Source organism: Dicentrarchus labrax, unplaced genomic scaffold (assembly GCF_905237075.1).
Source record: "Dicentrarchus labrax unplaced genomic scaffold, dlabrax2021, whole genome shotgun sequence".
Lineage (NCBI taxonomy): Eukaryota > Metazoa > Chordata > Actinopteri > Moronidae > Dicentrarchus > Dicentrarchus labrax.
Window position 1 is genome coordinate 30,556,223 of NW_026136718.1, and position 17,195 is coordinate 30,573,417.

Below are 17,195 nucleotides of genomic sequence, written 5' to 3' on the forward strand. Positions count from 1 at the left end.
GTGTGTGTACCTGTTCCTAGGCCGATCATGGGATGGAGGGCTATAGAAAGCTTCCACAGCGGCTAGTAGTCGATCACTAGGAGGCATGGGAGGGGGCAGTCGGATGTCTTTAGGGTCCAGAGGTTTGTAATCACAGTCCTCAAGCTGAGCAAGTACAAGGAGGATCATGAGACATGGCTTGACTGATTTGAAAACTATCACGGATTTGGAAATTTGTACTTCCTAACATTCATTTTCACACTCTTGTCTTTAAACCAGAAGCAGATGACTCACTTTGACCAGTGGGGCCATGAGACCAGCTGGCAGGTCAAAGTAGGGTACGTTGGGCACAAGACTGGGGTCATCTTGGACCGGATGCTGCCGATGACGCATGTGGGGTGAATGGCCGTTGAAGCCGTGTGGGGGTGGGCCAAAATCCGGGTGCTGGCCTCCACTCCAGGGAGGATGTTCAGGCCCCATACCTGGGGGAGGGAGCCTCTGATTGGGATGGTGATGGGGAGGAGGACCTGGCATGTCTGGATATTGTACACAAGAAAAGTAATTAAATATAATTACAGGTGCAAAACCAAGTAGCTTTACAGATGCATTTAATTTACTGATCAATCACTTTGCACCTCCAGGATAATCTCCCTGAGTGTAGTCAAAACGGTGTGGGGTGTATGGCGGCCTGTCATAGTGGTGTCTGGGAGGAAAGTCGTCCTGCATGAATCGTGGCGGGAAGCGTCCGAAATTGTGTGGTGGTGGTGGTGGTTGGTTGAAAGGAGGTGGCTGCTGGTGGGGAGGGAAGGGCCCTCTGAAATGGGGAGGTCTCTGTAAAAATGCAATATAGTCATTCATGTAAATGAGCAGCCAAAACATATCCATCCAGAAAAAAAACGTTCAAAGTCAGATTTAGAATAGGGTTTACTGGAATTACAGTCTCCAATCAAATAAAAAAAATTAAATCAAACCACAGTAATAATCTGTCACATGCCTGCATGCGTGGTGGAAATGGGGGCTCCCTCTGGCCCCACGGAGGCTGGTCAGGCTGGTTCCCCCATGGTGGCTGTTGGTCATACGAGTTCCAAGATGGGGGGCCTGGGTCAGTGCCACCTGGACCACTCCAAGGACCTCCTTCTCTGGGTGGACCTCCACTCCAGTTCCCTTGGTCTCTCTGGTCGTTCCACATCCCCTCGTGGCTGTTCCATGGAGGGCACGGAGGGGGAGGCTGGTTTGGGTCAAAAGGAGGCTGGGGAAGGACAAAAGTCAGAAAATAGGGACGTCACAATACCAGTGTGAAATTTCACAATTCCCTATAGCACAGTAAAAAATTGTAAATCCCATGCTCTTCAGCATAAACTCCTTTATTAAAACATTTGAACATTACAAACTAAGTTTTACCTTTCAAGTAATAAATAAAAAAAACAACTCAACATGTGCTTTCCTGCTGTCTGTTTGTGTTGCACTCTTAAGCTAATGGTTTCATTATCATATAACTCTCTGCCAATAAATAAATGATTTCACGTTTTAATGCCTTTCTTAACCATCTGTGATGTGAAAACAACACATTTCCACCCAGTCTCAGCTTCCTGCTCAAGTTCAGTTATAAAAGCCTAGTGAACCATGTAGGGACAGGCAGACTGGAGTTGCACTGCCCTACATTTCTATCACATTTATAGTTTTGTGGTTTGTGTTTGAGTTTGTGTTGATGGCAACGCAAAAATGGTCATGGCAGACTAGAATACTTGTAGGTGTATATGATGCCGCATCAGGTCTGGAAGAACTGAATTCCTGGTACCTCAGCATTGTAGAAAATCGAGTACTGTTTCTGAACTTTGGCATCGTCTTGGTACCCAAGTATCGGTTCTTGTGACATCCCTTGTCAGAAAGGCAGTGAGCTTTGCCTGAGGTCCCACATATTCTGCACAAACCTAGAGCAGGGAGCTCTGTAGTTCTGGGCAAGACCTATCACTAGGGAGGGTGGAACAAGGGCACCACCCTCCACCACAAGTATGCACACATACACACTGAAACATGTAGGCCTTTACCGGCTGGTTGGGGTTCCAGGGGCCTATGTGCTGGGGGTCATACCACGCAGGCTTGTTGGAGGAGATATCTGAGGGTCCACTGGGGTTGCTGGGGTCCTGTGGTCTGGATGAAGCAGCATCAAACTCCCCAGGAGGAGGACCAGACATGGGAGGCTTAACATCACCTGCACACAATGCACACTGACACATTACAGCACAGACATGCAGTATGTACAGCACAACTGTTATATGGTTTTTCTCAAATCTGTTGACCAGTTTGAGCCTCTGGTTTGGTTAAGTGAGTGTCTTCTCACCAGCTTGTGTGGTCATAGCTGGGGCCTTTTCAGCCTCGGCGGGGGTAGATAGTTGTGCTACAGGGGCAGGCTGTGGTTGCTGCTTCAAGCTGGCAACAAACTCTTCGTGCTGGGTCTTCAAAGCCTGGATCTGCTGCTGGAAGGCCAGCTGGATCGGCTGCACCACCGCAGCATACTCTGTTATCAGAGATGCCTGAGAAAGAGGACAAGGGGGTCAAATGTGAGACTGTTGCTGTGTAATTAGGGCTTTATTTTCCTGAAATAGGGCGAAATGCAAGCAAAATGCCTGGGTACAACCTAATTTTGGTGAACATAGCCATTGCTGTAAACCAGGTGCAACTGGCACTAAGTGGAAGTGAGACTGCAGTGTTTCCTGTAGGATTTTTTTTAGCAGTGGGGGCAGGCCCGTCCGAACACCCCCCGCTGTTTATTGCTGTCAATATATTTATATTAGTGTAGCTTGTTAACGTTGTGCAAACAATTAATATAGACTAATTAATACATTAAAATTCTGCAGTTTTTCATCTCCTCTGCATATCTGTAACTGAATTGAGGTTTGAAGTCCAATAATAATAAAGTCTTTAAGAAAACAAACGAACAAATGAATTACCGGCTCGCAGTTGTATCCTTTCAGTTTACATCGATATCCTTCCAGACTCATGACATATTTAGTGAAGACTTTGAAGGCTTTTGGCAAAAGGTATTAAGTTCCCCTTGAGAAACATGCGATCTTCACTTACAGAATACAGAGGACTGATAAAAAGTTTTGTCACATGGTGCAATGACAATCACCTGAAGCCCAATATCAGCTAAACCAATGAGCTTCTGGTGGATTGTCTATGTCTATTGGTGTGTAACTTCACTGAGGAAAACAAAAAACAGAGTCAATTCTTCTAAAAACTACAGGTTATAAACCTCTTTAAAAAAAACAAAAATGAAATTATCGGTTATCTTATCAGTATCAACCATGAGAAGCAGGTAATTATCAGTTATCGTAACAGCAAAAAAAAAATCCATATTGTGCATCCCTAATAGTCATAGTGTTGGATAATGGCCAAAAAAGCGTTTTTTTCCAGTATATTATGATGATAACATCCTGGAAAAAAAAGTAAAGGGTGCTTTAGGCTGCAGGCAGGGCTAATGCTGCTTTCCATTTGTCTCATGAACTTGGAACCCGAGTTGTTCTGCCGCGAGAACGTGACGTCATTGCCTGGCTTGTACAACTTACAGCGTTCCAGTTTGTCTTCGGGCATTACAAGTCGGAAAGAAGTGCAGCAGCTGTGTTGTTATTGGTTGTGGCTCATCTAAACAAGCTTAATGTGAAATAATAATACGTTTTTCTACAGAAACACTAACATCTCAAGTAATTCCGTTATTGCAAGACTTACATTTCAATAATATTTTGCCATTTCAATTTCAACAAGTGCTGTGGCGTTTCTCTCGAGCCACCAGGGGCAGTGGCGGGCTACTGTTATTGTTAGCTACATTAGCCTATTTAGCAAACCAGCTCGAAAACAAAACTTTACATTGTATTGCACGCACAGCAACACCGTGCAGTGCATAAATTGGTGTGTGGTTACTGCGTGTTATTCCACTCACTTGGTACTGGCCGAGGCCCAGTGCTGGATTCTGAAGCTGCTGAATGGTCTCCTCATCAAAGTACCCATTCTTCTCCCAAAGTTGCAACAACTACAGAGGAGGACGGGGGTGGGAAGAATCAGAGAAAAATAACTTTAGACTCAGGGACAACAGTACAGACTCTTCCTAGCTTTCAAATTAAATAAATGAAGACCAGAACTAAGCTAAACTCTACACAATGACAGTGTTCTCTCTCTTTTTCAGCAATTTGAGCTACAGTAGCCTTCACTCCCCACGTACATCAGTGAGGCTTTGCAACCCATAACCGTGTCTCCGGTCAGGGCTCCAGACTAACTTTTTGCATTGGTTGCACTGGTGTGCCTAACTCTGCACAAAATGTAGGTGCACCCAAATTTTTCGTTGCGTCGCCTTTAACGCCATAAGGTTATTGCTCTCCATAACTTTCATATAATGTGAATGATTTTTAAACAAGAATAAGGTGTAGAGAAATGCTTGTCTTTATTTGAAGCACAATTATATATAAAAAGAAAAATAAAGTGTTTAAAGTGCTTCACTGAACTTGAACATTTCAAACTCAAACATTTCAAGTGGAATAATTATTAATGATAATAATGATTACTACTACCTGCTGCTGAAATGCAGCTGGGAGAGGGGCAACTTTCTCTACACACTTTTCACGGCATATCGTGTATTTTTAGACATGTTATGTTTTTTTTAAAGTTTCGATACAAAACGTTGTTGACCCGCTCACGAATGCACCATTTCCGGCCTTATTCTGACCGCACTCCTGACAGTACACGCAGTGCATTGCGTTACGTCCTTTGTTGTTCCTCAGCCAGGGAACTTGTTTCAGCCAGTCCTGTCTGAAGGAATATATTTTGGCCTTTTTAATTTGGGCCTCGGAGCCGGGCTCTATCCCAGACTCGGTTGTCTCCTCCTCTGGTTCCGAGTCTGATGCTGTCGCCGAAGGACCGGGGCTAGGCAATTTTTAAACACACACAACTTAGCGCGGTGAACAGGACCACAGCCAATCAGAGGCAAAGACCTGCCCGAGCTCTGTCTCTTATTGGTTTAGAAAACGATATGATCCTACCATGAGTGTGTGAGTTCGGTCACAGGAGAACACAGAGAGATGATGCGCTTGCAAAATAAACTGTGTTATGTTTTCACCCGGGCAGCGTCAGGTGCACCAGTGCGACCTAGAAAAATTATTAGTCGCACTCTTAAAAATGTTTGACCAAATTGGTCGCACTCTGGAGCCCTGCCGGTTCACCACTTTTCCTTCCTTGGACCACTTTTAATAGGTACTGACCACTGCAGACTGGGAACACCCTACAAGAGCATCCAGCCATTACAATTTGGCCCTCGCTCCAATCCTCAAGCTGCCCATTTTTCCTGCTTCTAACACATCAACTTTGAGGACAAAGTGTTCACTTGCTGCCTAATATATCCCACCTACTGACAGGTGCCATGATAACCACATGAGTGTTATTCACTTCACCTGTCAGTGCTCATAATATTATGGCTGATCGGTATATGTGCTTTTAAAGTCAGAAGGTGTTTACCCGAGTGATCTTCTGCTGTTTCTCTTCCTCTACAGCCAGAAAGCTGGTGCAGTAGATGGGAACCACAACTTTCTGCAGCGCTGCCAACAAATCTTTCTGCTGCTTCCGCTGGCTGGCAGGACACATTAAAACACACATCACGTTGGAAAAGGAATATCCTGAAAGCTGCTCCAAAATCATCTTCTCACTAAATCTTCCCACAAAGTCCATTTTTAATGCCTAAATACATTTGATACAAGAACTACTAATATATATTTTTAGCTTCAAAATGTGGTTGTCTTTTCAACATAGGGTAGCCTAGCACATAGCATATCTAAGTACAGGAAAGGAGAAATTTGACTGAGTCGAGACGTGTTAATCACAGTTTCACTGTACCTAAATGTATTTAATAAACACATTCAATTTGGTCAAATATAAATGTTAATTAATTAGCAATGGCTCCCTAATACCCTAAACCTATGTTTGTTCAATGATTAATACAGTTTTAGACACAGTTAGTGGTTTTTATACTTGCACAGGTACAGCAGTGTTTCCTCTATGTTGATTTTGGAGCGGCGGCTCGCCGCTGTTACATTTCTACCGCCACGGTATCAGAAATGGGGCAGACGCACAATGTAATCACGGTTGCCTTTTAAATGATCCTGCCGACATAATGCATCCCCGTTGGCTGCCGCTCGCATTGCAATTTAACAACAAGTAGAACTATTCAGAGGTTATTGGGGCTGTCCAGTTTAACTCCACATACTGTTGTGTTGATGTAGCTTATTGTCAACACGTTTGCTTTCTTCCAAGTAGACTATTAAACTAACAGCTCCACCAAAAACGTCACCGCGGTGGGTCTGTTTTAATTGGATAACGTTCAACTTGTCAGTTCTCAGCTCAACGTCCTGATATCAAACATCTGGAAACATTAAAACGGTAAATATATTTGTTTGTGTCGCAGCGAAGTGTCAGTTCTGTTTCATACGTATAACGTTTGCCGGCTTGACTGGACGGGGGGGGGTTGTGCTCGGACGGGCCTGCCCCCACTGCTAAAAAAAATCCTACAGGAAACACTGTACAGTATGTGTTCTTGTAATCAGAGAACATGTTAATGAAGGTTTACTCAGAAGGTTTACTTTATAACTCCCTAGAAGGCTAATGACATTATAGCATCTAATGAACAAAGAGTACGGGTCAAGTGAGCTACATGTGTTTATGTATGCATTTAGGTTTGTGTACCAGTGATGGAGAACATCATTGGTTAAATAGATCAGATGTAGCCGGAGCTCAAAATGCGCTCCATCAGCAGTGATGCGGTTGCGGAGATGTGACGTCATCAGTTCACAGTGCGGTGGAGTCTTGGCATTGTTGAACATCCAGTTCTTACCAGCCTGAGAGACGGACAAACACATAAGTGAGGTGTAAAGCTTTTCTTCAATTATTTTAGGAAACTATAAGCACCCCTAGAAAAACTCCAAGATGGAAGACTTACAGAGATAGCATCTTTGGTACAGGTGTCTATGATGGGCTGCAACAGGTTGTCAAATTCTGTGATGTCCAACTGAGTTTCCAGCAGCAGTTTTTGGGTCTGCTGCTCCATAGCCAGAGCTATGGCTGCAGTCACTTGTTCCTATATTCAGAAAGGCAGAGAAAAAAGTATTAGAAAATGCTATTGGGGACCCCGGTAGCTCACCTGGAGCTGGCACTCCATGTACCAAAGTCCTTGCTGTAACTAACAGCCATGGGGTCGATTCCAACCTGTGACCCTGGGGGTGGGGGGCAAAGGGTCAGATTCAAACCCTGGGCCACTGCAGCAAGGACCCAGCCTTGGTAAATGGGGCACCAGCTCTAATACCCTTGCCCCCAATACCTTTTTTTAGCCCCAAATTTGTGCATTTGTTTTTTTTAAAACGCAGGTAAACTAAGGTTTGCGGAAGGTTGGCAGTTCGATTCACGGCTCCTCCCAACGCATGCCGAAATATCCTTGAGCAAGATACTCAACCCCAAATTGCACACAGCCCTGTGTATTGGTGGATGAATGTGTGTGAATGAGTTAGTCCCGTTTGATGGGCTTTGCCATCACTGAGTGAATGTGTGTAAAAGGGTGAATGCGGTGTAGTGTTAAAGCGCTATGAGTGGTCAGAAGACTAGAAAGCCTATACAAGTAAAGTCCATTTACTATTTATAATTTCCTAAGGATGCATGATATGGATTTTTTTCCCAACAATACAATAACCAATAATGATTTGCTTCTCATGGCTGACACCAATAAGATAACTGATAAATTCACATCTTTTTGTTTAAAAAACAAGTCCAAAACCTGCAGTATTAACACAGCTGAGGGTAAAAAAGGTTGAGATGCAGTTAGCAAAAAGGATGATTATTCCATAGCTCTGAGCAAACCAAATCTGACATCCCTATTGTTAACACAACAACAACAACAGTTGCAAACAGTGCCGACTCTTTCCGTGGCAACGTCCAGAACTTCAATGTGCGTCATAGCTGGAAGGCATCAAATGTCTCGTTTTGTCCACAACACAAACCCACAAATATTCGGTTTACTGACACAGAGGTCTAAAGGAACCAACATTTGTCCTTCAAAAATGACTAAAAGTGATTAATCAGTTGCCATAATAGTTAGCAATTAATATCATAGATGACAACTAATCTATTAATCGACTAGTGGTTGCAGCTCTATTGTAGAGTCATTTTACATGGAAGGGAATACCAATTGTATCCTTGAAGCCAGATGTTAGTGGGTGTTGGGAAGGGGTGGGTAAAAATATCGATTCATCAATGCATTGCAATATATTTTTTCCCAATTCAATATCGATTCATTAAATCCTCTGAATCGATTCAAGCCCCTGGCCAGTGGGGGCTCGGTGAGCAACACCCATGTGTGATTTGCGTTGTACAGAAGGAGGCCGCACTCAACCACACAACAACAACAACATGGCAACCTAAGCAGGTAGCAACAGTATTAAACCAGCCTGTGGATTCAAAACAGACGCAACTTGACAGATCCTTCCTTTGCAAACGCCACCAAACTCTGCCTGCACAAAGAAGATAACGGAGTCTGCGGCCGTCTTCATATTTAAGGACCTACGACCGTACAGTGTCGTGGAAAACGGGGGTTATAAGAAGATGGTATACACACTAGAAACCACGATACCCCATACCAACACGCAAACACATGACGGAAGTCGCTGTCCCGAAGCTTTTAAAATTATCAACAGGTACTCTAATGAATTGTTTGTGTAATTAGGGACCGAGTCAGCGACTGCTGGAGGTACCTATTGTTTTTGCTCAATTTCTTACCTATTATTATTTTTAGGCCACTTCGACTGCGTTTTTGCCCCCCTGAACATATACGAAAACTCAATTTTATTTGGCAAAGTGGTCAGGCCTCGTGAAAAATTTTATATTCTATGCGTCACTTTCAGGTCGGCCTCTAGGTGGCACATTTATCATAAAAAGTGCGTTTAGGCTAATAACTTCTGCATAGTTTGTCGCACATTCAAAAAGCTTGTATCCACTTTAAAATGAAGAAGTTTATATCTCTACAACGGTATGTGTGATTAAGATGAAACTTGGTACTTGAAACTCGATCCTTCCCCATGGCTCCCTGAGATTCACTAAAAAAATGTGTCAACAATCCGCCACCAGGTGGCACTGTGGTGGCATGGTAAATCACTGTGCAGAGACCGTAATAGTTATGAATATGAAATTCACAGGGCACGTGTAGAGTGGGGCCTGAAGCTCACATACCAAAAGTCGTGTTTGTAGCGTCCCCTACAGGATAAAAAAAAACAGCAGCCCTGGCGCCATGTTTCACCGATATGTACGAAACTCGGTAGGCACGTGTAACATGCCGGGACGTACAAAAAAGCCTCTTGGACCCATACCCGAAATCCCACAGGAAGTCGGCCATTTTGATTTAAAGTTTCACTTTCGGCGTTTGTCTACATGACAACATTCAGGCATAGTGATAGCGCCACCTACTGGCAACAGGAAGTAAGCGCTGCATGGCGATTTTGAGCTGAGTTACGTGAAATGACCGTGCTGGTGACGACTTGTCGAATTCAGCCGATTCGCCATAAAACAACACTCATAACTTCAGTGTGCAATGTCCAATCTCCAATAAACTTAATATATTCTTTAACAGTCTCGCCCTGAACACGTCCTCATAACTTCAGCGTACGTGGTCCAATCTCAATGAAACTTCACGTGTGTTATAACAGTCCCGCCCTGAACTTTTCTACATGACAATATTAAGACATAGTGATAGCGCCACCTACTGGCAACAGGAAGTAAGCACTGCGTGGCAGTTTTGAGCTGATTTACGTGAAATGTCATGTTTTGGTGTAACGACGGCATGCGACGTGGCCGCAGCACGCCCCGAGTTGCGTGGAGTGCGAGGTCCCGCTCAACGCTGCTTGCAGCTTTAATTCTACTTATTACTGAATCGATATCTAAGCATTTAAATCAATATCGAATCGAAATCGAATCGAATTGTGACCTAAAGAATCAAAATCGAATAGAATCGTGAGGTTCTTAACAATACCCACCCCTAGTGTTGGGTGTGAGTTTTTCTCCAGTCTGAAAGGGGAAAGTGTAGCAGGACTTAACAGGAGAGAGACAAAATAGTTGCCGAGCCAACGTTCTCGTCAGGGAAGACCAGAAGATGAAGGTCCATACATGAACATTTTCTACATTAATCAATTAGTGGTTTTACTCTGTAAAATGTCAGAAAATTGTGAAAATGTTTATCAATGTCAAATACCTTGTTTTGTCCACAATGCAAAGATATTCAGTTAACTGTCATAGAGGACTAAAGAAAGCTGAAAATATTCACATTTGAGGAGCGGAAATGGACATTGAAAAGACTCGACACGATTAATCGACTATCGGAATAGTCGGTAGGTAATTTAATAGCTAATAATTGCTGAAGCTCTACTCACTTATCTCCGTAAAAAAAACGTCTGATCCATGTCTTGTTTGTTGAAATAGGGTTACTCTTCTATACGAGTTTAAATTAATTAGGGTTTGGGCCTTTGATAATAATTAATTAATTAAATAATTTGATAAAAAATTCAAGCAAAAAGCATAGGGATACATAGATGTTCTCTGTATTTCCTGCTCAGTACCTGTCTTAGTGTGTGCAGATGCTGCTCCTGCTGCTGCAGATTCCACTGGCTCTGTTGGATGAGCTCGTCAATGGAGGAAGCAGCAGGTGGAGGAATTGGAGGCGGGGCAATCATCTGCATTGGTGGAGGAGGAATATCAACCATGTCTTTGGCACCAGGGTTGTATATTTCTGGAAAAACAGCAGCAGAAATACAGCAGGGAATAAAAAAGTCTGGAGGTTTGATAAAGATTTGATTTCAGGGCTGAGGCTGGGGGGGTTGAGGCTGTATAACTGCTGATGTGATGCAGATGACCAAAGAGAAATATATATTCCATACATCATACACAAGGCAGATATTCACTATTTTAATCAAAGTGACCTCTACAGGGGAAGTAAGATTTAACAGCTTACATACAGCAAACAGATAAAATGTTCCAGGAACAAAGCAGAAAAGTGAACAGAATTAAAAAGAAATGCAACCAATATTAACAACCACTGTCCACAATCCCCTGATTATTGCAGCTGCTGAAACAAAATATGTTGGCATCCGCTAAAGTCATGAACAATCAGAAGAACTTTTTTTTCAAACAAAGAACAGAAAGGATTAGGTCACTCAACTACAGCTGGGTTGCACAATGATATTAAATCAAATCACATTTCCAAGAGATGAAAATATTTTACAACCAATAAATCTATCTTATGCTAAACATAATTCTACAAATCAAGCTGTAAGTAAAAAATTAATTAAACAATTTATTTCTAACAAGAGCTGTCCCAAGATCAAGGAATTATTTATTATACTGGCAATATAAAATCTTCTTTCAATGTGTTTCATTAAGCTCAGTGAATGCTAGCTGACAATATACACTCTAGCTGACAATATACACTCTAGCTGACTATATATAAACTAACGCTCAAATGGTTTTGGTCACCAGTTATAGATGTTTTCGTCTTTCCATCAATAATGGCTATTTCAATTCCTATACCATTATTATGAATCATTTACATTTGGAATCATTTCAAAAGATGAATAATTAAATTATTAAAACTTGTCCCGACAGTGCTGCATGACTGGGGAGAACACTGTTGGAACCATTTTCCCCCAAAATACCCTTCCATTCTGACTTTGTTTTCCAGTCCAGAAAAGTGTAAAGGCCAGGACACACCAACCCGACGGCCGACCGTCGGCAGAAAAGCAGTCGGAGTGATCAGTCGGCTCCAGTCTCCCGAGTCGGTCAAAAAAATGCCTCTGAACAAAACCACGCCACAAAAACCGAAAACAACCAAACACAGCACCTGCAGTGGCAGGTGGTCGGCACACCGACCGGGAGCGGGCACACAGCCCCTGCTTTTCTGCCGACGGTCAGCCGTCGGTTTGGTGTGTCCTGGCCTTTACAGGCACTGAGGTCATTATAAACCACAACAGTGCAACTGGACTCTGGGAACCATTTTTTGGGCCCTTTGCAGTCTGTTAGAGAGACTAAAGATTAAACAGGTTTAAACTGATCTGTTAGTCCATAGTGTGTTCAGTTGATATTCAATAGTTCTAATCTTACACGTACCTTCAGTTACTATTTTTAATTTTTAAGAATAGCTTTGCTAAAGCCACAGGCTTTTTAATTGTTGTTACAGACATTATTGAGCTCTTGAAACCGGAATCTATTCCTGTTTAAAACTGCACAGATGCTAAGCTTCCAGTTTGTTTTACCACTGACTGCTGATATCTTATATTCTTATTTAACTGTCGCTCATCTTTTATATAGACTGGTGGAACCATTGTTTTGTTAAAAAATTTACAAAATATAACTTTTGTTGCAAAACCCTTCATACAAAATAACATCTATTTGTAAAGAGGACTTTCTACAACCTTCAAGTATGAAAGACCATTCAGATATAGAATATCCTCTTAACCATCTGACTGTACCCTATCAAGCTTTTATGGCAGGTAACCCCAAACTTTTGAGCAGCAGCATATCTTTTATCTTTTAACTATCTTCAAAATGTGGAGGTTTTTTCAACACAGACGAGCCTAGGACATAGCATATCTAAGTACAGGAAAGGAGAAAGCTAACCAAGGATCTGACCTAGGCTTGCTCAACTGTTTTTGGGGCACATAGCAAAATAAGGCGGGACTTAGGAAGGGTTATGATACAGATTCCCTAAATCATGAAAGGAGGATTTCAGACACAGATTAAACAACAAGGCTCACAGACATGTCACCAGGTTCCTCATTCTGTTTGTCTGAGCAAACCTGAGAAGATATGCATCAAGAAGATGTGCCTGCAATATCTTCAGTCAACACAATTAAGCACAAACTCATAAAATTAAGAAATGAAAAAAACGGAACTGAAAACAAAAAGAGTTTTAAAGCATAGGTGTGACAATGTCCAGCAAAAATTTGCAAAAATAAAATGGGACTTTCCAACTGGGATTTTGAATTTGTCTAGCAAATCTGGTTCCACATAAATACCTTCAGATTTATATTCCTCCCCATCGTGGGTAGAGGGATCTAAGTGGAGAAAAACAAACTTTAATGCATTTCAGTAGTATGACATGACTGACACAAGAACTCTATGCAACCCTGCACTACACTGTGCTATTATTACCAGGCTGACCATCATTCAGTGACCAAGACCTATATGAGCATTAAGAACCTCTGGCTGCCTCTACATAAGTGGCAAATAGTCTGATGAGTCAAAGCTATGACTAAATACATACTACAGTTTAAATGACTTTGCTGATTTGTATTCTGCAGATTTCAACAGCCTACATTTAAGACATTTTTAGGACCATTATGACTGTAATTTAAGACTTACTTTACGTCTATACTGGCATACTAATCAGTTGGTTTAGCTTTGTAGTTGTTACAAAAACCAAACCACATTTAAAGCTCCAGTGTGTAACATTTTTTAACACTTTTAACTGCATCTTTTCACAGCTTGTAAATACTGGCAGAGACAGTATTTACAGACCTTTCCTATTTTGTTTCAGCCACTTAAAGCTTGGTGAAATGTGTGTTTAATAGTGTTCACAATGCTGTTAATGCAATATACAACTTGTCACATCCAGTGTCTAGCATCCTTGCAGATTACAAGAGCAATAAAAAGGAGTGTATAGACCTTTTCCACAGCAGCCAGCCTTGAGACAGCACGTACAATAGAGAGTTCCCACTCATTTTAACAAATTGTTTTCCAGGACATTTTCCAGGATTTTTTTCTTAACAATACAGGTCAGAACTTGTTCACAGACGGTGATCAGCCTAAGTGGTCACCATTTAATGGACACTCTGCATTAGATCGCTTTTGTGGCACACCTAGCTGTTCTCATCACAGCAATTTTTCTGCATTGCAAACTGACTACAGTTTTCTTCTGGCCATAACATTGATTTACAGAACAGGCTAAAATATTTTACAGAACAGAATATATTATGTCCAGGATATTTGGTAATTTTAATGAATTTCCAGGTGTTTCCCTGACTGAAAAAATAATCTCTAAATTTCCAGATTTTTCAGGATGCATGGGACCCTGACAATAGCAGCACCCGGACTCTGTTTGACTTGAACAGAACAGAATCTTAATTCAGCTATTAAAATTATTTAACTCACTGTAATATTAATTTAACTCACTGTATTATTAATTTACGTATTCAGTTAAACATTTGACTCATCAGATATGGAGGTGACGTGAGTGACAATTTGTGTTATCTGGCACTCTCTTACAGCTAGAAAGATTTAATCAAGAAAAATAGGGTGTGTGCTTTAGAAATGTTGTATTAATCATTTATGTTTAACTTCAGTTTAATTAAGGGTTTTCTTCTAGCACTATTTAAGACCGCTATTCTTTTAGATAGAAGTTGTAGAGAAAAAGTGGCGTTATTTGCTGGCCGAACACAGGGTTGGGTTCATTAACACAGCAGTGCATTACAATGCAGATGTTGCACAGACTTCTGGAAATACAGTATGTCTTCTTTAGCACATAAGAATACATTTAGCTCTGTCCTGCTTGTATCATGATGTACGTACACACACACACACACACACACACACACACACACACACACACACACACACACACACACACACACACACACACAGTGCAGAGGACAGAGAATAATAAAGCACATGTCAGATGTTGAAGAAAGATTCTGGCTTACTACAAACTGGGTCCTATTTTTATCACTTATGAAACACTGTACTCAAACTGGTGGATTTCTCTGGGTATTGTTTCATACGTAGCCCTAGTCTTGTTTCAAATTAAGAGTGAAATCCAAGTTCAGTTCAGCACTGGTCAGCTCCACATGGCTATGCAGTGAAAACACTGCCTAGAAGATGGAGGCAGTTTGTGGTTGTACAGCTGGTGCTCTACTGTAGAACACAGCCGACATGCCAGCAGACTTTACGAGCTACCCTCTGTCACACATAAGTACAGTGAAGTAGGTAACAATATTTCCTTGAAAGGGATGTACAAAGGCAGGCTTTGGATGCCTATAAACGCAAAGGAAAAATCCACTCTAAAACAGAATACACATTATTAATATAATGTTGGAGAGTTCAATCAACAGCTTCTCCAAAAGCAGGAAATAATGCAGCCAGGACTTCCTGTATCTGGCTGCACAAGATGTTCTAATTAAGTTATAACAGGGCATGTGTGTTGATGTTACATGTTCAGATTAATTACATGTCACTTACTGTTCTCATTTATTCAACTGTACAAGCTGCATTTCAATTAATTATTTTCATTAATTTCATGAAGGCTTCTACAGAACTGGGAAAGGACCTAATGATCTTGAATACAAAATTAACTGAACATTCCAACATTAAACAAATATCTCTGTGCACATGGTTTTATGATGGACTGTCCCTTTAACTACATACGCTGCTGTTGCTCCATAGCAAGTTTGCACTTGTAGTAGCTGAAGTATTCGCCCCCAAAGAGGAAGGAGAACTTGGGGTTGTCCTTCTGTTTCTCCATTGTCATCTTTTCAAACTCTGGCCCGTTCCGGGCAACAAACTGGGCCAGCTTATCAATGACATTCCTCAGTTCTTGATCTGCAGCAGGAGAGAGAAGAAGAGGGGGAAAATACATTCAGAGCTAGAAAGCTGCAATGACAATAAATTCCAAAAGATAGAGAGAAAAACATTGTGTTTTTTTGTGTTTGTATGTATTAGGCTATATACTATTTCAGATAAAGAAAGGTTAGAGTTAGATTTAAAAAGCAGGTCAAAAGTACGGATGGTAATCGAGAACTAGTTCCAAATTTTCCGATCCATAAGAATTGTATGCCTCCGAGCTAATCAATTCCTTTTATCGATGCCAGCATGTTTTCCTGACTGTTGCACATAGCAAAACAACGATGTCATACTCATGTCTACACTGCTGGAAACAGGCAACAAGGAGTCATGGTGTAGAGGAAGAAACGATCAAAAGCGTCACTTCTTTTGGGAGCGTGCCTATGTTCCCACAGCCCTATGCTCCCACATTTCTATGATTTCTTTTCCTAAATTAGGCCCTATGTTCCCACTTTTCCTTTTTCATAAATTTGTATCAGATTTTATCCACCTTTCTCCCAATTTGGTAGCCAATTACACCCATAACCCTAACCCATAACCCCTAACCCAATGTAGGAACACAAGACCTAATTTTGAAAATGTCCTAGAAATGTGGGAACATAAGGCTGTGGGAACATAAGGCTGTGGGAACATAAGGCTGTGGGAACATAAGGCTGACCCCCTTCATTTCACGAAGAAACTCAAACAACTATGCTCTGTTTCTAGACTATGTTTAGACTCAGAGATAATGGGAGCTGATGTTTTATTTAACAACACACACATGTTAGTGGAGTAGCCCGAGGAGAGGCGATGCTAATCCATACTAACTCCCTGTAGCATACGCGATAACCATAACACATAGTTACAGTAAATATGAGCGATGTCTACATTAGCTACTTGGCTATAATTAACTTAGCCGTGGAAATGTGCAAATTTTAAAAACACACGAAAACAACAAAAAGCTAACAAACTGTGCCCATACTAGTCTACCATACCTGTTTATATTAACGTTACTTAGGTAAAAACATATTAAGCTACTAACGCTAGCCGAAATGCTAAATGCAGCAGTAACGTAATGTTATAGTACTAGCTCTAGTTAGCATGTGTGCTAGCTAACTCACGTTCAATGAAAATCATACAACGCTGCAGCTAGTTACTGCTTACCTTCAGGGGGGTTGGGGATATCCATGTTTGATTTCAGCTACAACGAACGCGCTAAACCTTAATAAATAGTCCAGAAATCCGTCAACTGGTTTTGTGTTTCATTAATTGTTTCTAAAATTGACACAACACACTTGCATTACCGCTGTAAGGAACACCGGAAGTATTACACTGATACACCACAACGAAAAAAAGACATCTAATCTACAGCGCTATCAGTGTTTTTTTCTTCTTCCTGTTTGGTTTTCTGGCGGGCTACAAACCAACGTTAAATGTGTATGCCGCCACCTACTGTATCGGAGTGTGTAAAATCATGACAATATTGAAATTATATTCTGTTTATTAGACCTGTTTCATTTAAGTATTTGATTAAAGCCCTTTGAATCTGTATT

The 17,195-nt window shown here is 41.4% G+C and overlaps 1 protein-coding gene across 2 annotated transcripts in view; it reads right to left on the minus strand.

Moving 5' to 3' along the window:
• The window catches only part of cherp (calcium homeostasis endoplasmic reticulum protein), a 22,155-nt gene extending 5,172 nt beyond the window's left edge, over positions 1-16,983 (minus strand). The window contains exons 1-14 of one of the 2 annotated variants that reach the window (XM_051377792.1): positions 16,807-16,983; positions 15,469-15,642; positions 13,065-13,103; positions 10,614-10,783; positions 6,959-7,096; positions 6,706-6,857; positions 5,485-5,596; positions 3,920-4,009; positions 2,321-2,513; positions 2,028-2,191; positions 974-1,228; positions 615-810; positions 274-515; positions 11-144 (exon numbers count right to left, since the gene is read on the minus strand). In XM_051377792.1, coding sequence (XP_051233752.1) covers positions 11-144; positions 274-515; positions 615-810; positions 974-1,228; positions 2,028-2,191; positions 2,321-2,513; positions 3,920-4,009; positions 5,485-5,596; positions 6,706-6,857; positions 6,959-7,096; positions 10,614-10,783; positions 13,065-13,103; positions 15,469-15,642; positions 16,807-16,831 — 2,084 coding nt within the window. In that variant the 5' untranslated portion in view covers positions 16,832-16,983. The remainder of the gene's footprint in view (positions 1-10; positions 145-273; positions 516-614; positions 811-973; positions 1,229-2,027; positions 2,192-2,320; positions 2,514-3,919; positions 4,010-5,484; positions 5,597-6,705; positions 6,858-6,958; positions 7,097-10,613; positions 10,784-13,064; positions 13,104-15,468; positions 15,643-16,806) is intronic. The other variant, XM_051377793.1, reaches the window with a different exon arrangement.
• Positions 16,984-17,195: the final 212 nt, after the last annotated feature.